This window comes from Microtus pennsylvanicus, chromosome 7, assembly GCF_037038515.1.
Source record: "Microtus pennsylvanicus isolate mMicPen1 chromosome 7, mMicPen1.hap1, whole genome shotgun sequence".
NCBI classification, from domain to species: Eukaryota; Metazoa; Chordata; class Mammalia; order Rodentia; family Cricetidae; genus Microtus; species Microtus pennsylvanicus.
Genome location: NC_134585.1, coordinates 58,837,319 through 58,859,682, shown reverse-complemented (window position 1 = coordinate 58,859,682; position 22,364 = coordinate 58,837,319). Strand labels below are relative to the sequence as shown.

Sequence of the window (22,364 nt, the reverse complement as noted above, 5' to 3'; positions counted from 1 at the left end):
AAGCCATGAAGTGTGTGAGCATTGCTACCTTCAGGTGAAGTATCTGAAAAGCAAAGTTAATGGTATCAAGCAATTAAACTGAACTGTCTTTAAGGAAAAGAAAGGTTTACTTCTATCCTTAAGTGTAAGTTCACATACACTGAATATTTTTAACTGCAGTAAGAGCATGTTAATTGTAGACATAGTGTCTTTCTGAGGATCTAAAAGCTTACTGAAAGAGTGTCTGTTAGTAACTCATTTCAAAAAGCACTGAAATTTTCCTTTGCTTTTAAATCAGTGAGAGAAAAAAATAAAATAGCACATGAAGGTATTTTTTTGAGTATATTTGTGGAGTAAATTGACCTTGAAGTAAAATGATTATTGATAAATTCCTTGTTAGTTTCTTACTATTGCTTTATCTTACCCATTAGTCTTAAAAGTTAGGAATTTACCCTTAATTTTCCCATAGTATAAAACAGAAAATATGGGTTATACTTTAGTGTTTACTACATGTACAAATTATTAGGTCTTATATAAAATTTAAAAAATGGTACAAGAGACAAAAGTGCTTAGAGCACAAACCTGATGGACTGATTTCTGTCCCCAAGCTCCACAGGAAGAGAAGTAATCCCTGAAAGCTGCAGTCTGCTGTCACATGGGCATTATGACATGCACACATCCACACCATGCACACGGTGACGACGATATGAATTAATAAAAAGTAAATATTGCATATCTAGCAATAACATCTTTTCTTACATATTTTTTTTCATTTTTTTGAAATGGAGACCATTTTCTGAATGTTTTTATTTTCTGAATGTTTTTATGCCACTATCACTAAGATCAATTCTTGTGGTTCCGATTAAGCTGGACCTTTGCTTTTCGGTGGCATGATGGGTGGCTTTACAGTGCAGCTAGCAAACCCTGATACACAGCCCGGAGAGCACTGAGTGAGTCTCTATACACTTCGCAAAGACCTTTTCCGGTTTCCCCTCCCTTTGCCACTCCTCTCCCCTATCTAAGCCTCCCCTACCTTGTGTGTGTATTTGGTCCTCACTCTGGGATTAAGAAGCAGAGATTTGGACAAGGTAAAACCTCAGTGAAGCAATGTGAAAGTTTGTAAAATAGCACATCAGACTTCACATTAAACAGAGAAGTGGTGAAGAAGACGTTAACCATGTGGACTGTTGACTATGAGGGGTGAGGGTTGGCCTTGCCCCTGTGCAGTGCTGCAGTAGACACAGCCACATGCAGGTGCCTGTGAGCACCTTTTGAAGCTGAGCACATAACCCTTACCAACAGGAATGCTGCAGGAGAAGTTTGACCAATAGCTGGCCTGTCATCAGAGAGTAGACTAAAAAACAATCTGATATTTTCTTCCTCGTCAAGGATTAACATTCATTCATTTTATTCATTGATGGAATTTTTTTCCAGGTGTGTCAGTTTAATAACTGCAAGTAACCGTATCCTAAATGTTTAGTCCTGTAGTGTAGCCATTTATGTATCCATTTAAAGTCCTCTGTGCTCCTCTCTAGCTCTCCCGACACTCCTGCAAAACTAATTAATTCTTCCTAATTTAGAAGAACGGCCCTTTAATTTAGTCAGATTTTTGTCCTTTTTGAAGCAGTACATATTAGCCTCAGTGATTTGTAAGAGTTAGAAGTACATAGTAGTTTTTCTTAAGCTACAAAGATGAAAAATGCATCTTGTGTTAGCCACTCTTTTAGCAGTACTCTAAGATTTGAAAGATAGAGTAAATGTTGTCGAAATTATTACAACATTTAAAAAATATTTACCTAGGCATCTTTTTCATGAAAAAGAATGAGTAATGGCTGCAGTAGAAAATATAGTCTAGAAAAATACTCTTGATGAATTTGATGATATGAATCTGAATGTTTTTATCACACAATTTCTAACAACTGTGGTTAGAGACTATTCTGACACAGCTGTCATTCTGCCGTAATATAATACTGCTGGAGCTAGCGTTTGCTTATGCTTGGAGGGCTTTGTTTTACCTCACTTTACCCCACAGATAGTTGGATTTGATTTTAAAGTTTGCAAAAAAAAATAGTAAGATCTTTGTTAATCATGTGTGTGTGATTCATTTTTAAAGAATTTACTTCATATTATTTGCTAGTACTGGACATTAAAATCTTTGAATTGTCTGCAATATGCTAGAATTACCTAGAATTGCTGAAGTTCTTGGGGAAAGACTATGTAAAAGAATTGTACTCCTATTGCATAAAATTTGAAATCAGTGAATCAAAAGATATCAAACCAAATGCTAATTTTCTTGTAACATTAGATATAAATTCAATAATTGGGCCTTCTGGAAGTCATAAGTGTCACGTCACTGCTTATGTTACACAGCCAATTATGAGCCTTGTTTGCTGTCCTTCGTATTTACTGACCTGGGCAAGAAATCAACATGAGAAACATTCCCTGAGAAACAGCTTAGCTGACTAGTGATGCCTATTTCTAGACAAATAAGAATTATTAATATTTTTCCATCTTCTATAACTGTTTATACTTGACCCTTCAAAAATATGCAAGAGTAATTTTTTCCCAAGATTACGTTTTAAAATGAATATTTTAAATAAGTATGAGAATATAAATTTCTGAGTTTGACTATGATTTGTTAGAAAAAACATTTGTAAGAAGCTAACAAGTTAACAAAAATCAATAAAGAAACTGAAATTTTGGGAAATGTTATTTCCACGAGTAACCTGAAATTCACAACTACTGCACTGCGCTACACACTTGTCTTGTTTTTTCTTGCTAAAGATTTGTGGTGTCTGTTTCATATGAAAATTTTCTGTCTTTTCCAAGTGTCATTCTTGTGTTTTACACATAGAAGAATAATATGTAGCACTGGGATCTAGTATAGAACTTTAAAAACTTAAATCTTGTATTTTATAGTATTTTGATTTGCCCTATAATGCTTTCTTAAAATTTAAATTGTATATTTCAGTATATAGTATTTTCTGAATGCTCAACTAATAAATTTTAACTCTCTTAATTTTCTTGAGAAAAAGATCCCTTTGGAAGCCTCATTTTCTATTTGTTTGGTCTCTATGCAGGCGATGGGTGCGGCTGCTGTTTGGGAGGGAGTTCCCACTACAGGATCTGCTGGTGATCTGGGATGCCTTGTTTGCAGACGGCCTCAGCCTGAGCTTAGTAGATTATGTCTTCATAGCCATGCTGCTCTATATCAGAGATGCTTGTAAGTACTTGTGACCTCGCCTATATTCGACCAAGGAGCCATGATTTTCAAAATGTTTTGCCTTCGTACTGGCTTTGGGGGAGCCTAGGCAGTTTGGATGCTCACCTAACTAGACCTGGATGGAGGTGGGTGGTCCTTGGACTTCCCACAGGTCAGGGAACCCTGATTGCTCTTTGGGCTGATGAGGGAGGGGGACTTGATCGGGGGAGGGGAATGGAAATGGGAGGCGGTGGCAGGGAGGAGGCAGAAATCTTTAATAAATAAATTTAAAAAAATGTTTTGCCTTTTAAATGTACTGTATATTTTATTGTTGGACTTATACATAGAAGTTTTTAATAACAGCAAATATTTTGACATGTTACAGGAAATAACTGAGTGCCTTTTCTGCTAGTGACCCTTGTATTAGGAGATTTGGGCGATGTCATCTTCAAAGAACTAGGATATTCTTTAGAAGAATTTTTCCAGACACTTCGTGCCAGTTTCAATCTGTCCGTATACACATTTGTGGACTGCATTGAAACAGTATTTCAGATATGTTTAGAGCTCCACCTTCTGACATGTAGCAAGTATTCAAGTATATTTATTGAGAGATTTGAGCTGTTTTTATAATACCAATGTCTTGCCAATGGGAAAATAAATCTGGAGTATTTGACTTCTGCCCAGTTATATTTTAACAAATTTTATTCCTTAGTATAGTACTCAGTGTTCCTCCCTCTTCAGAAGCACCTTAAAGTATTTTAGCATAGCCAGAAAGCCAGGGCCTCAACCTGTGGACATACCAGAATGTGTTTTAGATTTCATAATATCTTAAATAATTTTTCTTTTTAGAGAAGTAATCTCAAGTCCCAAAGCAAGATTTGTAAGCCAAAATATAATTAGGAAAGATTGCACTAAGTATTGGGAATGAATTAGGAAAGAGAAAACTATTGTAAGTGTTGGAATAAATAGCCACATTTTCTCCAAAAACTGTGGAGGTTTTATTATGCCTGGAAGGTCAAATAGTTTGGGCTTCTTGACAGACAAAGTAAACAAGTTCCTTCTAGTGGAGCCAGAACTAATGAGGTAGAACATGGACTGTGGGAAGCATAAGACGAGACACATATACAGTAAAGCAGAATGTGGAGTAGATATGAAAGATACTGAATTTTTGGACATCTAATACTTACCTCCCTTTTAAACTGGTATGTATTCTACATTTGCAAAAACAAAAAAAAAGAGAAAATAGTATGAACAACTCTCTTAGGAAAAAGAAAATTCTTTTGGACAGTATTTTTACAAATTTTTCCAATTTAGACAACTGTTGAAATGCATTCTGATTTTCTAAAATTTTAAACAATTAACAATTTACTCCTTTCATAATTTTGTCACATATATTAATGTAATCATCAAGTCTCTTATGCTAAGATCTATTCTTATTTTTATAAAACATGGCAAAGTTTTGGCAGCTAAAGCCCATACACAGTTCTAATCTTTTTATTGATGATTCTGTAAAGCATGGGCACATGTGGAAAAGCACCAGGGTAATGGCATTGTTGATTGATTTCAGTATTAAATCTAGAGCAGCAAATGGACCTCTGAAAGCAGAGTGAGTAAAAATTTAGTGTTTAAGGTGTCCTTTCTCTAAAGAAGCTTCCCAGGTACAGAACTTGAGGGGCAATATGAAAGAGAGGCATTGCAGGCAGAGAGAAACAGCAGAGGCAGAGGCCTTCAAAGAAGAAGCTCCTTGCTGGGAATAGGTATCTCTTCAAGTTAGATGGCATCACTAAAATACAGTGCTCATGAGAAAATAGGGTTATAGAACTGAAAAGGGAATAGGCAGTGTCATGATGGCCATCTCTGATCAGTAAGCCACAGGGCTATTGGCACATTCAAAACAGAATGTGAAAACGAGATTGAGTAAGACAAGACGAGAGCTAGGAGATCAGATAAAAGTTATGACAGTATTCCAGAAGTCAAAAGAATAAAGTAGAGAACTGTTTAGTGCTAACCTTAGCAGGCTTAAATATGAAAAGTGTTGGGAATAGGAAATCTAGAGCAGTCCCCTTTTCGGGGGCTTCAGTGCCTAGATAATTGAATAGGAAATAAAACAGCTAGGATTTAAGTGTGATTTAAGCCTTATCCATACACATTAAGATCATTGTTAGTATCAAGAATGTATAGAGTTTTGCATATAATTAACAAGCCCTTATTTTGTCAAACCATAACAATGGCTATAGCCTCTCAAGAATAAGGTCATCATAGTATCCTGCTTTGTTTGCCATAGTCTTGCTGTCCCAAAGTGTCAGTTAACACTCCCTCTTTTCATATGAAATACTTCCCATTGCACAGCCAGCCTAGTTACGTTGAGCAGCTACAGAAAGTGAATGTGGGCAAAGGTGGAACTCTGCACATAATATTGGTGTTTTAATCTGCAGGAGTTCCTAGAAGAGGAAGCACTTATACTACAATCTCAAAGAACTGTTGCTGGTTTTCAGGTTCCAAGCACACTCATTCCTTTATAAGTACACGTATATTAAAAGCCACAGATATGAGAACGAACATATGGGATTTTGGCTTTTTGAGCCTGGGTTAACTAACTTAATATAATTACTCTCCAGTTGCATACAGTTTACTAAAAATTTCATAACTTTAATTTTCCTTCTGGCTCAATAAAATGTGCTCTGTGTGTGCAGCACATTTCCTTATCCATCCGTCTACTGATGGACATTAGGCAGATCCCAGTTCCTAATAAAGAACATAGATATGACAAATATCTTTGAGAGCAAAAGAACAGGAGACAAAGATACAGGAGCATGGATGGAGAAGTGTCAATCAGCATGAGTTTTTCCTTCAGGAATCAGTGTTATTATTCCATGGCTGTGTCTATGAAAAGCAAAACTACCTCGTGCTCTTGTTTCCTTCTATTGTCTAAGCACCCACTATACTCTACTCCTTGGTGAGAGGCAGAATTTTTGTCTCTCTTGATTTCCTTATTAAATACAACACCTTGGGAAAGGCCTAATACCAAAAAAAAAAAAAAAAAAAAAAAAGGTATTTCCTGAGGAGAGTAACTCAGGAAGCAAGAACCCTGAATAGGAAGACTATGAAAGCCAGGCTATGTGACAGCAGTAAGGCTGACCTGTGAGGAAGCACCAGCCTGGTGCAGAAAACAGAAAATGAGAAGAATCCCATAATGTGCTATGGAAGAGGAAGAATAAGGGTAGGTAGGTGTTTGATAGCCAAAGTGAACATGGTTGAAAGATCAGACCTGGGATAACTAAGATGAGTTCTAGATCGAGCAAGCTTATGCAGCTGTGCTCAATAGTCCCTAAAGGACGAAGGGAGGTAGTTGGCTTCTACTTGGGCCCACCTTCAGATGAATCGAGGTAACTGAGAAGATGGAGATGGTGAGTGCATTTTAACAGACTGGCTTTGGACGTCCAGAGAGGGAAGTGCAGCTAAGAAATGACTGTGAAGAAATTAGAGTACAAGGCATTGGAACTAGAGCAGGAAAAGGGCAAAGCATAGGCTAGAAAGCTGTGGCCACATAAGAGCACTTGTAGATTTAATAGATATGGCCAAGTTAGTGAAGGGAAGGAAGACACTTAGAAAATTAAGTTAAAGAAGTTAAGAGTTTTCTTTGGTTCTCCAAGAAGCATAATAGGAAAAGAAGATAAGCAAAAAAAATCATAGAGTAAGACACAAAGACCTCAAAGAAAATGGTCAGGAAAGTGATTTTTAATTAAGCATGTATTCAAATAACCAGTATTTTAACACATATTTACCAAGTTACTACTATTTATTAGACCTGGGTATGCATATGCCATTCTTTCTAACTTATGATGTAAAAACTCCTCTCATCTGTTTCATACTCTATTTGAAGTTAGATATTTTATGTATTTTATTTTTCTGAGTTTTGGTTTCACACTGGAACCTAGGCTGGTCTTGACCTCATGGCAACCCTGCTTTAGCCTCCAGAGTGCTGGGACCATGGTCATGTTCTACCTTGTCCTCTACCCATTGATTTTCTTAGTCAGGAATTCTCTCAACTGTGTATGGTGTAATGAATTTTTCTCTCTGAACTTTTTGTGTCTACAAAAGTTTTATTCCTTTTTTTTAAACTTTTTTTTAAATTTTTTTATTGATAAAAGGAGGATAAAGAAAAGAAAAAAAAAACAAATTTCCACCTCCTCCCACCAGCCTCCCATTTCCCTCCCCCTCCTCCCACTCTTCTCCCCCTCATCCCACTCTTCTCCCCCTCCTCCCACTCTTCTCCCCCTCCTCCCACCCCTCTCCCCTTCCCCCCACTCCTCTCCCCCTCCCTTTCCAGTCCAAAGAGCTGTCAGGGTTCCCTGCCCTGTGGTAAGTCCTAGGTCCTCCCCCCTCCATCCATATCTAGGAAGGTGAACATCAAGACTGGCTAGGCTCCCACCAAGCCAGCACATTGCGTAGGATCAAAACCACATGCCAATGTCCTTGGCGTCTCATCAGCCCTCATTGTTCGCCATGTTCCGAGAGTCCAGTTTTATCCCATGCTTTTTCTGGTAACAGTCCAGCTGGCCTTGGTGAGCTCCCAGTAGATCATCTCCACTGTCTCAGTGGGTGGGTGCACTCCTCGTGGTCCCGACATCTTTGCTCATGTTCTCACTCTTTCTGCTCCTCATTGGGACCTTGGGAGCTCAGTCCAGTGCTCCAGTGTGGGTCTCTGTCTCTATCTCCATCCATCGCCAGATGCAAGTTCTAGGATGATATGCAATATATTCGTCAGTATTGCTCTAGGGTAGGGTCATTTCAGGTTCCCTATCCTCAGCTGCCCAGGGAACTAACTGGGGACCTCAGCTTGGGCACCTGGGAGCCCCTCTAGGGTCAAGTCTCCTGCCCACCCTAAAGTGGGTCCCTTAACTAAGAATTGTGGTTCTATCACATGTCAAAAGCATTTGTTCAACTATGTTCATAGCAGTATTATTTGTAATAGCCAGAACCTGGAAACAACCTAGATGCCCTTCAATGGAAGAATGGATGAAGAAAGTATGGAATATATACACACTAGAGTACTACGCTGCGGTAAAAAACAATGACTTCTCAAATTTTGCATGCAAATGGATGGAAATAGAAAACACTATCCTGAGTGAGGTATCCCAGATCCAAAAAGATGAACATGGGATGTACTCACTCATAATTGGTTTCTAGCCATAAATAGGGCTCACGGAGTCTACAATAGGCGAATCTAAAGAAGCTAAGTAAGAAGGTGAACCCAAGGAAAAACATAGTTATCCTCTTGGTTAAGGGAAGTAGACAAAATTGCCGGGGAGAAAAGTGGGATCTTGGGGGTGGGGTGGGATGAGGGTTAGGGGAGATGGGGAGAGAAAAGGTAGAAGGGAAGGAGGGGGGACTTGGGGAAACAGGAGGATCGGGATAAAGGAAGGTTGGATAGGGGAGCACGGAACCACAATTCTTAGTTAAACTTTTTTTAATTGAAAAAAAAATTTCCGCCTTCTCCCAGCCTCCCATTTCCCTCCCCCTCCTCCCACTCCTCTCGCCCTCCCCCCACTCCTCTCCCCCCCCCTCCAGTCTGAAGAGCAGTCAGGGTTCCCTGCCCTGTGGAAAGTCCAAAGTCCTCCCCCCTCCATCCTGGTCTAGGAAGGTGAACATCCAAACTGGCTAGCCTCCCACAAAGCCAGAACATGAAGTAGGATCAAAACCCAGTGCCATTGTCCTTGGCTTCTTAGCAGCCCTCATTGTCTGCCATATTCAGAGAGTCTGGTTTTATCCCATGCTTTTTCAGTCACAGTCCAGCTGGCCTTGGTGAGCTCCCAATAGATCAGCCCCACTATCTCCATGGGTGGGTGCACCCCTTGTGGTCCTGACTTCTTTGCTCATGTTCTCCCTCCTTCTGCTCCTCATTGGGACATTGGGAGCTCAGTCCGGTGCTCCAGTGTGGGTCTCTGTCTCTATCTCCATCCATCACCAGATGAAGGTTCTATGGTGATATGCAAGATATTCATCAGTATGGCTATAGGATAGGGTCATTTCAGGTTCCCTATCCTCAGCTGCCCCAGGAACTAACTGGGGACATCGCCCTGGGCACCTGGGAGCCCCTCTAGGTCCAAGTCTCTTGCCAATCCTAAGATGCTCCCTTAATTAAGATATGTGCTTCCCTGCTCCCCTATCCCAAAATATATAAAGAACTCAAGAAACTAGACTTTAAAATGCTAATTAACCCAATTAAAAAATGGGGCACTGATCTGAACAGAGAATTCTCAACAGAAGTTCAAATGGCCAAAAGACACTTAAGGTCATGCTCAACCTCCTTAGCGATCAGGGAAATGCAAATCAAAACAACTTTGAGATATCATCTTACACCTGTCAGAATGGCTAAAATAAAAAACTCCAATGATAGCCTGTGCTGGAGAGGTTGTGGAAGAAGGGGTACACTCATCCATTGCTGGTGGGAATGCAAACTTGTGCAACCACTTTGGAAACCAGTGTGGCGGTTTCTCAGGAAATTCGGGATCAACCTACCCCTGGACCCAGCAATACCACTCTTGGGAATATACCCAAGAGATGCCTGACCATATGACAAGGGCATTTGTTCAACTATGTTCATAGCAGTATTATTTGTAATAGCCAGAACCTGGAAACAACCTAGATGTCCTTCAATGGAAGAATGGATGAAGAAAGTGTGGAATATATACACATTAGAGTACTACTCAGTTGTAAAAAAACAATGACTTCTCGAATTTTGCATCCAAATGGATGGAAATAGAAAACACTATCCTGAGTGAGGTAACCCAGACCCAAAAAGGTGAACATGGGATGTACTCACTCATAATTGGTTTCTAGCCATAAATAAAGGTCATTGAGTCTATAATTTGATATCCTAAAGAAGCTAAATAAGAAGGTGAACCCAAAGAAAAACATATAGCTATCCTCCTGGTTATGGGAAGTAGACAAGATTGCCAGGCAAAAAATTGGGATCTTGAGGGTGGGGTGGGAGGCGGGTAAGGGGAGATGGGGAGAGAAAAGTGAGAGGGGGAGGATGGGGGGAATTTGGGGAAATGGGATGACTGGGACAAAAGTTTTATTCTTATCACTTCCTCCTTGTTTATGCTTTTGTTTCTAGATGGTGGTTGTAATGGTGGCTTGTTTTATGGTTTAAATTCCATTTTTCTTTTTAATAAGTAACCTAATGTGCATGCGCGCGCGCACACACACACACACACACACACACGAGTAAAGTGTGATTTTTTTTATTTATTAAAAATTTCCACCTCCTCCCATCCTCCCATTTCCCTCCCACTTTCCCCCCCTCCCCCTCCCTCTCCAGCCCTAAGAGAAGTCAGGGAAGTCCAAGGCCTCCCCTTCATCCAGGTCTAGGAAGGTATGCATCCAAACAGACTAGGCTCCCAAAAAGCCAGTACATGCAGTAGAATGAAAACCTTGTGTCATTATCATTTGGCTTCTCAGTTAGCCCTCATTGTCAGCCACATTCGGAGAGTCTAATTTGATCACATGCTCCATCAGTCTCATTCCAGCTGGCCTTGGTGAGCTCCCATTAGATCAGTCCCAACGTCTCCGTGGATGGATGCACCCCTCACGGTCCTGACTTCCTTGCTCATGTTCTCCCTCCTTTTGCTCTTCATCTGGGCCTTGGGAGCTCAGTCCAGTGCTCCCTTAGTTGAGATGTCTTCTTCCCTGCTCCCATATCCACCCTTCCTCCATCTCAACCATCCCATTTCCCTAAGCTCTCCCCAATCCTCCCTTCTCCCTTCTCTCTCCCTGTCTCCCCTTCCCCCTAACCCACCTCCACCCCTGTGCTCCCAGAAGTGTGATATTTCTCTCCCTCTCTCTCTCTCTCTCTCTCTCTCTCTGTGTGTGTGTGTGTGTGTGTGTGTGTGTGTGTGTGTGCATGTGCATATATAATGTATTCACCAAACCATTTTAGTCTAATTATTTTCTTATGTTTGGACCTTTGAGCTCCATTCCTTGTCTTGGTTTTTTTTTTGGGGGGGGGGGGGTTATTTGTTTGTTTTTTATTTATAATCAGAAGAACATGCTGGAATGTGTTAGAATGTTCTAAAGTCCCTGTTTTAGCCATTACCTGGCTTGCCATGTGTGGCAGTTCTGTCTTCTCTGGGTCTAGCATGCTCTTCTTTTTTATTGTGTGTTGGCTTTCTGCTTTCTCCCCAGCCACTGGCTGTCTGTATGCAATGCTTCCATCTGTCCTACCCAACAGTTTCTGCTTCTGTTTCCACTTAACAGCATGTTCGGCATCATACTGTAGCTGCAGAATTTCAAATACAGATTGAACTTGTCTTTTCTAGAAAACCTTTAGCAACCTCAATGATTAAAAATAAAAGTTCTAAAACTACATGGCAGTGCACGTCAAAGCTTGTCAAAGTATAAGCCGATGGCTCAAGTATATTTCTAACTGGCTCTTACATCTTAAATTAACCTATTTCTATTAGTCTGTATTGCCACGTGGCCATGACATTACCTCATTTTCTGCATGTCTTGTTTCCTCAGCAGTTGGTTGGTAGTTGTCTGACTCTGCCTTCTTTCTCCCTGCATTCCGTTTAGTTTTCCCACCTACATGTATTCTGGTCTGCCATAGGCCAAAGCAGCTTCTTTATTAACAGAGGGGAATCCCACATCAAAATGCCAGTTGTTTTTAAAGGAGTCATATAGTCATATACTCCCTGACTCCATCTCTCTCTCGTCTGGCATAAAATATAATAACCACATCAGAGATAGACTATTGTACCCTCTCAGTTACTAATACCACCATATCACTTTGTAGTTTATCTTAACAATCTTTGAAAACTTATCAAATTATCTGTTAGTGCATGTTTGGTGTGTGTGTCTGTGTTACACGTGTGGGTTTACTTGCCCATATGGAGGCAAGATGTTGAGATTGTATATTTTATTCAATTTTTTTTCAATTGCTTTTTCTACCTTTTGGGGGGGGGGGTAGACAGGTTCTCTCACTAAATCTGAAGCTTGCTTACCATTTCAGCCCGACTAGCTCTCCAACTGGGTTCATGGATTTACCTCTCTCCACCTCCCAGGACTGGGGTTTCAGGTGCATACCACCACCTAGCTTTTGTGTCTATATTGAGGATCTGAACTCTTTTCCTAATGTCATACATTAAGTATTTGATTCGCCAGGCCACCTCATTAGCTCCTGCATTGTGTTTTCTTAAGAGAAGTTTCAGTTTATAGCAAAAGACAGAAATTTTAGTATTCATTGGTCTTTTGCCTCTACACACATCTAAAACCATCCCATATGTCTAATGCATTCCTTAGACTCTATAAACTGGCATTGACTACTCAGCATCACCCTAAATCCATTGTTGACTTTATGATTCAGTCTTTATCACCTATAACCAATAGCCCTCATGTCACTCAGAAACACCTGACATGGGATACTTTGATAAATACAACTTTATTTTGGCTCACATTTCTAGTGGTTCAAGTGCATAGGTTAGGGAATACCAGTGATTTATCATGCTGGAACCTAATGACAGAAGCAAGTGAAGAGACAGAAGTGTGCTTTCAGGAGCCACGAAAGGGAGAGAAAGTGGGCCAGTCCAACAGGCTGTCCGAGTCACTCTTATGTTGCTATGAAGCGATGTGACCAAGGCAATTCTTATCTAGGAAACATTGAATTATGGTCTTGCTTACAGTTTTGGAGGGTTAGTCCATGGTCATCATGGCAGGAAGCAGGTAGGCATGGCTCTGGAACAACACTGAAAGCTTTACATCCATTGTGAGGAAACTGTAAAATTCCCGTATGCTCTGCATTCCCATTCTCTGTCTTGGAAACTCTGAGTCCAATATGTTGTCTCCATTGTTTTTTCTGGAAACCCATAAACTTTTCTATGCTTCGATGTCTGTGACGTGTGTGTGAGGGTGCCAGATCCCTCGGAACTGGAGTTACAGACAGCTGTGAGGTACCATGTTGGTACTAGGAACTGAACCCAGGACCTCTGAAAGAGGAGCCAGTGCTCTTAACCACTCAGCCAGCTCTCCAGCACAAGAATGCTATATACTTATAGTGGCTTAATTTAGTAATATGTATTTAAGTTCCTCTACTTTGTGCTTGCCTAAGATGTACAAGGTACTTGGTTCAATGCTAAATAATACTGTTATCTGTTGACTTATATACCATAGTTCATTTATCCTTTTACCACCTGTCTGGAGGATAGCTTGATGTGCACTGTGCACAATAAGACTTTCATGTAGTTTTCTCCTTTCACATCATTTGACCTCAACACCCAGTGTCCACTCAGTACTATACCTCTGTTTGCCTGCAGGTATTGATGGTGGTAGCCCTGGCCTACAACACATTTCTATTTAAGGAGTTATCCCAATCCTTACACCATTACCAGCCAGGTTTTTTGTTACAAACACTATTCTTCACTTCCAGTGAATATGAAGAGAAATTTGAGACTGTTCTTAGGATTGAACTCAGTATTTTAAAAAACCAAACAGGAGTTAAATTAATATTTTTTGAATAAATGAATGAATACACAAATCTAACTACAAGAAAATGATGCTGTTAGCACTTATTTTAAAATATTTCATATGTATATGTTTGTGTGTCTGTGTCTATCTGTGTTTATCTGCATACACATGTATACCATGTCATATATTAGGAGGTCAACAGTACAGTTCTCTTCTCTCCTTACTTCTCTCCTTCCACCATGTTTATCCCAGGGTTCAACATCAAGTCATCAGAAATGGTGGCAAGGCCCTTCCCTTTTTGCACATCTAAAATATAATCCATATTCTATCTATTTCCTCTGACAGTTGTTATTCCTGACTAAAGTATTATTAAGACCCAGTAACCACAATGAAATAAAAAATGTCCCATGTGGTCAGCCCTAAATACCTATATATATATATATATGAGCAATATTAAAAGGACTTGGCTGATTGTGTGTGTATGTATGTATGTGTGTATGCGTGTGTGCGTGTGTGCACGCATGCACGTGCGCCTGAGTTCAGGTGTCCACAGAGGCCAAAGGCAGTAGGTTCTCTGGAGATAGAGTTACAAGAATTTGTAAGCCACCTAATGTGGGTACTGTCTACTGCAATATTAGTAAGGGTTCCTAACTACTGAGACATCTCTCCAGTCCCCATTGTTTTTAGTTTTATATGAGGTCTTTGATTATTTGTTCTGTATGCCAAATCCATATATAAATATAAGTTCTTATGCCAGTTTTCAAATACTTGCTGCACCTGGCTTTTATATGTTAAGGACATTTTTTAATGTCTATTTGTGGATTCTGTGAAATTGAAACAGTTTTTAGAAGCCATCTGCAATGTGTCTTCTTTTTCTCCTATATATAGACACCCTTGTCATAATGCTGTCTGCTAAAAGTGGAGGAAAACATTGGACACCAGTGAAGGCCAAGGGTTTCATTTCAGCAGACTGTCAGGAGCCCTTGGCCTGGGTGTAGTACTGTTTACTGTGCAGCACCATGTCTCATCTGTGGAAGGGAGTGCATGGGCAGGCTGCTTTTCTAGAGAGCATGGGTTGTTATGGGATGGACATCCAATGATGGCAGGTTTCTGGTCACGCTGTTGGTACCTGAGGGGGTAGCTGTAATTCTGAATTTAAGGACATTCCAGGAAGCCGTTTCGGTTTTTGGTAATTTTCCATCTGCCTTGTTATTCTGAGAAATTGTGTCTCCATACAAAATTGAATAAATTTGAAGAAAAATATTCATAAATGTTAGTTATAGGTAGCCAGCAGTGAGTTATACATATGTATTTATTTATGTTGCTTTCAAATTTCTCTGTGTAATCACATCTCTGCTTAGATTTACTGATTTGACTGCGTTTGTTATTATTTCTCCAGGGAAAGCTATACAGCCCAATTTCTTCAGACCACTTTAGAATAGTTGGGGCCACTTAAAGACAGAGACAGCTAAGTCAGCTTTACTCTGTGTGAAACCGGTACTGCTTGATGGAGACACTGAGAAAGACAGTGCCTGTGCCCCTCGCTAGAGACATTCTAGATAGACTAGGGTGACAGCCTGGGTACACTTAACTACACAGATGCTGGGCACAAGGGGTGACAGGGAGACAGCAAAGGTACAGAGGCTTCTTTGGTATTATTGGCACTTCCTCAAAGAAGTCTGTGTACTATTAGAAGATACCTAGCTCGAAGAGTTCTAGGAAAGCTCTTTGTGGTTTTTTTTTCTTTAACCAGTGTGCATACAAGAAGGGCATTTTTTTGTGATCAGTTATGATGGTGCATGCCTTTAATCCCAACACTCCAGAGTTGTAAACATGTGGGTTTCTGTGAGTTTAAGGCCAGGTGGTATAAGCTGGTTAGTGATACGGCAAAAACATAAACAAAAAAAACCTGGAAAGTAAATTAATAAAAAGTGCAGTGAGTGCATTTGAACAAAATGTGTTAATGCGTCATTGTGCTTTAAAAGCAAAATACTTAAGTGACACTGAGAAGAGCTGGTTCAGGGAAGGTTAAAATTACCCATGTCACTGCAACCTGCTTTGGTAGAATAAGCACTGGATAAGGAAAAATACTGCGTTCATCTTTTGTATTAAACAAAAAATTACTATAAAGAGCAAAACTTCTGGGGATGTAGTTTAGAGGTAGAGTGCTTGCCTAGCATGTATGAAGTCCTAGGTTCAACACCACATGCTATGAAAAGGAAGAAGGGAACATGAGAGCTAGGGGAGGAGGGGGTAAAGAAGGAGCAGAACTAAACTCTTAGTGTGTCAGATTCCCGCAACCTTGTCTTAAACAAGCTTCTGTATTTTTTTTACATGCCATAAATTGGGCATAGTTATCCAAGTGGGACTTAAGTTCAGATGAATAATGCAGATTTTTCAGTAGTAACTTGTATATGGTATGAGTTGAAAGTCTTCCCTGCTGTTACAGCCTTAGTTTTGGTATATCAGTAGTCTGAGGATCAGCATGTAGTGATGCTCAGAAAGTGTTGAGTGAGATGTGTATGAATAGATGTATATAGTACATAGATGTAATAGTGTATGAATAGATGTGTATGAATAGATGCACGAGAACATTGCTAGCATCTTCATGTGTCCTCCAAGGATAATCTTAACATGTTATTGTCATGCTTTCTACACTTTGTAGATTCTTATAATGTCAAAGGTATGTTAACAGCATTATTGTGCTAGTCTTTCCAAATAATGCCCAGTTATATACAACTGTTCTACAGACTCAATAAGATTGACCTTTCAGGGTACTTAAGCTATCGTATTAGAGTAATGATGTTAAAAGACTTAGTGTTGATATTTGTATGCATTGTATCATTTGATTTCAAAGCAATATTTTTTAAACAGCTTTATATAACTACGTAGAGTACAGACCCTGAATTTCAAATCATGCTACACCAAGGAATCACTGTGTGATTTGAGAAAGTGATTTACCCTCTCCAGATATCATCCTTTGCATGTGTAATACAAGGGGAAATATCCTATGTGTATATAACATGAGATAAGTTCTGAGCCTGTGTTCTTGACCCATAGCCTTTAGAATTCATCATCTCAGTGAGATCGTTGTTGCCTTTATGCCATGGATTGTCTCCAGAACAAGGGCTTGTTCGTTGTTGGCTTCTGTGTCCTGTGTTAGCTTGGGACCATTTCAGAGCAGTCCCTTAATGAGTCATTGCATGGCATGATGCGAGCAGTTTTATCAAATCGGAAAGTTGTTAAAGAGGTTCCTAACAGACGTCAAGTGTCACTTCAGGCCACTTTAAAGAAGACTCAAATAGGACCCCTAGATTCAAGTTTGAGCACTGCAGCCAAAATATGTTCCACAGACCTCTCTGCCTCTCTTACAAAATGTGTAAATGTAATTTCCTGTCCAGGTACTAAAGTTATCATTAGAGCATTTGAGAAAATAGCTTTTTGAATTACCGATCAACTGATTGCCTGGTTTTTTTTTAAAAACTTCTTCACCTTAAATGAAAACTGCACATTAAAACGTTGTACTACTATATCCTAGCTTTTTAAATTTCCAGATAAAATATGGCAATGGGGAAGGGAATGTGAATGTGGAGAAATGAACAAATAAGGGGAGTCTGCAGAGACAGAGAGCAGGTAGGGTAAGTGAGCGCTCTACAAATGAAGGCAGATGTGTGAAATTACAAGCTGTCAGACCAGCAGTGGAAATGAAGAAGATAAAGCAGTTCCATACACAGCATAGGATTCCTCATTCTGCCCGATCCAGTCTCCTTCCCACAATGCTCTCAGGAGGGAGTATGGTAGAGAGCTTCCTCAAGAAGTATCTTTTTCAGCAGCAGGACAAAAAATCTAAAGATCAAGATTTTCCTGATTATAATCAATATTTTATTTGTCTTATTTCCCTTAAATGAAAGTTATTTTCCTGTGGGACATTTTTCAAGTAATGTATTAATAAATAAGGTTTAGTTACAACTATAGGAAATTTTCACACAGTCATCTTGCAGTCATTGCAGTTCACAAAACAGGTGTCCTTAATGGGCCAGCTATAACTACATTAACAGACAGATAAGAAATGGAATAGTTTACACAGACCGGTCTTAAAAGGTGTGTTTAATAATTGTACCCATAATTAGGTTGATTTGAAAACAGCTTGCAGAATGAAAGCTGATCATGGAAGATTTTCACTTTCCTCCCCAAAGAAATCCTGTATAGATAGTTCTAAATTTCTTCTTACTTTTAGAAAAACCAATAATTGTAGAAAATTGTATTTTTAGTTTTAAGTTGTGTGATACTCATATAAGAGGATGAGAGCATGGTGTGAACTATGAAGCATAGTGACCAAGGTGAGTGCTATTATATTAGAACATTCAACTGCTTCCCCATTTACAAGGTTCTTGTTACTAATTTCTCAGCAGCAAAGCTAAAGGTAGCTATCTATGTGAATGACAACATATTTTTAAGAATCTATTTATGGTGCAACTACCCAGGACTGGGTCTGTACCTCTTTCTTTGACTGGTACCTGTGTTAGATTGTAGGTGAGATGCAGTGATCCAGAGAGCATTTGTGGAAGAACTCTCCTCAGACAGACTTGTGTTAAATCACCTGAGTTACTGCATCACTTGCTTTGACTCTCAGTTATTTTCTTATATCCACCATACAAACAATATTGTGTCTGAATCCCTTTTCTCTCTTATTTAGTAATTTCTAGTAACTACCAGACCTGCCTCGGCCTTCTGATGCATTATCCACTCATCGGAGACATACACTCACTGATCCTTAAAGCTCTGTTCCTTAGAGACCCAAAGGTAAGCTTTTCTTGGGGAAATGTGTATGTATAATTTTAAGTTCTCCATCTGACTTAACTCCTAATGATTGTTAGAAGTTGTATTTAGTGGGCATTGTCCTGAGAATACGCACTTAGCCAGTGCCATGTTCCTCAGCAAGTCATCTTCACCTCCTGTTTTCCTGTTAGCTTAAGGGAATAGTTACACAACTGCTTCTTACAGCCAGATTTCACTATCTTTGATCCCATCACAGGGGCTGACTTATTCCAGTAGGGCTTCTGGGCCATATGACGATCAAGAAAAAAAAAGCCATGCGAAGGCCTATAAGAACTTACCACAATATGGAACACTGAATTGTATTATGAGTATATATATGGATATATATTTTAGAGCTTATAAATAACCTTATAGGATCTGGTGTCCTCTTCTGTACTGCAGGATACATGAAGGAAGAAACCTATATACATAATAAATAAAAATCTTTAAAAAAAAAAAAAGAAAGAAAATTTCAGACAGACCTCAACACTGATTTTTTTTATTTGAATGTAAAGCAATTCATCAAAATTTCTTCATATTTCACAGAAAAAAAGTGTGCTCTTTTACAACTAACATTATATTTCTTGAAAATAAGAACATTTAATGATATAAAAAAATGTGAATCCTTGCTGTTTTTGAGCCAAACACAAATATTGGATGAAGAGTAATAGAGAAAGCTTCAAATTCAAGTGTCAGAATGCCAGGCATTGGATGGTAATCCCAGCCTTTGGCTCTTTGGAAATACTCCCAACAGTCATGTTGGCAGTTGTCAAACTGTCTCTGAGTCAGTCAGTCTGTCTGTGAATTCTGTTGCCAAAGCTCTGCCTGTTCATCTTGCGTGTCCAAGTTTAATAGCAATCTGATTCTAAAGGATCTTTTACCTCTCTGTAGTTGCTGACATTAACTTATCTTTGAGTCTATTTCCTATTCTGTCTTAGAATTTCCCTTATGCCTAATCTGCTTTTTATAGAAGCACTAACCTTTATAGCATTTCTATTACACAAAGCAATTTTTATTAAGCAACAAAATACAATCTGATTTCTTTGCATAAGGAAGTACCCATTTTTAGATATGGCTTATGAATACCATTATTCGTATTTCTATTTTTATCTTTGTACATATATGTAAGTTATATATACTCTGTAACTAAAATCTCCACAGAATGATCAGGTAGCTATGGAAGTTGCAAAGATGAGTTGCTAATCCATGATGAGTTTTGATTTCCAGAGCTAAAGCACATTCTGTCAGCTCAACATTAGGAATTCTTAGGAGCAGAGTGTGGGAGATTAGTTAAATTTCAATTTCCTATTGTTTTTAAATAATATTTTACTAATTCTTTGGTAATTTCATATAATATATTTTGTACATATTTACTGCCTTCCCCAAACTCCTCCCAGATCTACCCTTATCTCCCTACTCACCCAACTTTGTGTCCTTTTTTGTTTTCAGTCCGTCCTGTCCATCTGTGCTGCCCAAGTACTCCTCCCTGTGATGCTACTCCCTCGAGCCTTGTCAGCTACCAGCTTTCACACCCATAAAGACAAATGGCTCTCTTCCCCAGAAGTTGTCATTGCCAATAGCTCCTCAGCTAACATGGCCTTCCTGCTCACCTTTCCCTCCATGTGGAGATTTTGTCAGCTTGTGCATGTGCAGAATGTATGTGTGCTGTTCATATGTGCAGCTATGACACTGCATCTGGAAAACACTGTTTTGCTATAGTCATCCCCCACCTCTGGCTCTTACTCTTTCTGCCCCCTAATCCCCTGCTCTACTATGATCCCTGAGCCTTAGAGAAGAGGGTGAGATAGGGAGATCCCATTTAGGTCTAGGCACTCCTCCGTCTCTTATTCTCTACTTGTTGACTAATTGTGGGTATCCGTGTGTCTTAATTGTAGTTTCTACTGCTGTCATAAAATGCCATGACAGAAAAGCAAGTTGGGTAGGAAAGGGTTTATTTGGCTTACCCTTCCATATTGCTGTTGATTATTGAAGGAAGTCAGGACAGGAACTCAAACGTAGCAGTACAGTTAGTCAGGAACTGATGCAGAGGCCATGAGGTATACTGTTTACTGGCTTGCTTCCTCTGGCTTGCTCTGCCTGCTATCTTATAGATTGGACCCAGGACCACCAGAACAGGGATGGCACCATCCATCATGGGCTGGGCCCTTCACAATTCATCACCAGTTGAGAAAATGCCTTACAGCTAGAGATTATGTAGTGTTTCCTCAACTGAGGCTCCTTCCTGTCTCATGACTCTAGCTAATGTCAAGTTGACATACAAATTCAGCCAATACACCACATTAATCACCATCTACAGCAGGAAGAAACTTCTCAGATGAGTTTAGAATAGGCATATCAATGTCATTCATGACCCATTTTATAGCATGTGCATTTAACAGAACAATAGTATGATCTCTCTTGGGTTCCAAGTCCTATCTAGCTACAGGTTATTGGCTCTGTCTTGTGGAGTCAGTCTTAAATCTAATCAGAAAGTATTTGGTTGCTTCCATGTTTGTGTCTTTTTGTGCCAGCCTAGATCCTATTGTAGCTTGCATGGTTCCCAGCTGGGTGGGATTAATAGTTACTTTTCTGCCTTGGTAGCATATCTAGCACCTCCCAGCAGTATGAAAGCTACCCAGTAGGGATTAGGCTTCTAGGTTAGTGCCTGCTTGGTTTTCTTATCTGTTGTCTTCAGCAATATTATGTTACCATCAAGTTCTGGAAAGTACAAAAGCAATGTGAATAGTGCGTGAAACCTGGGGGTCTGTAGAATCCCACTGGCCAACAGTTCCAAACGAAGTAATCCATTCTTGGGAGCTGGCTTTCTTTTCTATCTGTACTATCATGGTCTACAAAGGGAGTTCCAGGACAGCCAACGATATAAAGAGAACCTGTCTAAAAAAGTAAAACTAAAAACAAAAGAGATAGAGGTTAAAGTAAAGCCACATAAAGATGAAAAATACACAGAGAGTCTGGATACTGTATGTTATTATGCTCTCTTTAAATTGTTTGAATGCTGAGGAAGGAGCAACTGCTGCTAAGATATTTGCTTATAAATGCTGCTGAATTAGCTTTGTAGATATAACAATATTCATAGATGTCTGTTATGTCCATTTGATTTATGGGTTATTTGATTCCAAAGGTTTTTTTTGTTTTGTTTTGTTTTGTTTTGGTCTGGATGACTTAAGAGTGTGGCATTGAAGTGTCAGTCTGTGCTTTTAGATCTAATAGTATTTCTTTTATTAAAATAGGAATCCCTCTGATTGGTGCATAAATATTTAGAATTTTAATATCCTCTTGGTTCATTTTTTCCCCTGGATAAATATGTAGTATCTTTCCTGATCTCTCCTGACTAGTTTTGGTTTAAAGTATATTCTGCCAGATATTAGAATAGCTAGCTACACTTGCTCTTTCTTATTTCTGTTTGCTTGGAAAGAATTTCTCTATCCTTTCACCTAGAGATGATATCTGTTGTTGATGCTGAAGTGTGGTTCTTGGAAGCCCCAAAAGGCTGTTCTTGGGTGGTAGGGCCTGGGATCACCATGAGAATGTATCATCTCTCTGGTGGCAGGACCCAGGATACTTCACCATCCTCAAGAGGAAGTGTCTGGAAGTCTCCCTATGGGAGAAGTGGCTGCTGTGAAATTGAGCCTGGGTTCCCTATTTGTACAGGTTAGCTTAATAAAGAAAGAAATGATTATTGCATCATAACTTACCAATCTTAGTTAATTTTCCCTAGGTAATAGAGTATGCTTTTAGGAGTCACTCACCCAGTTTCAGAATTTTTTATACTAAATCCATCAGTGTTTACTAATCGAATTTAACTACCCTTTCCTGTTATGTGATTTTTGTAGAGTAATTTTTATTTCAGCAGGATATAATCAAACAAGTTGTACAA

General features: G+C 39.4%; 1 protein-coding gene across 7 annotated transcripts in view; it reads left to right on the top strand.

Annotated features, from left to right (window-relative positions):
* Window positions 1–22,364, top strand: part of Tbc1d5 (TBC1 domain family member 5) — a 436,877-nt gene that overhangs the window by 303,608 nt on the left and 110,905 nt on the right. For all 7 annotated transcript variants that reach the window (XM_075980962.1, XM_075980961.1, XM_075980968.1 and 4 more), the window contains 2 exons: window positions 3,060–3,202; window positions 18,345–18,451. In XM_075980962.1, coding sequence (XP_075837077.1) covers window positions 3,060–3,202; window positions 18,345–18,451 — 250 coding nt within the window. The remainder of the gene's footprint in view (window positions 1–3,059; window positions 3,203–18,344; window positions 18,452–22,364) is intronic.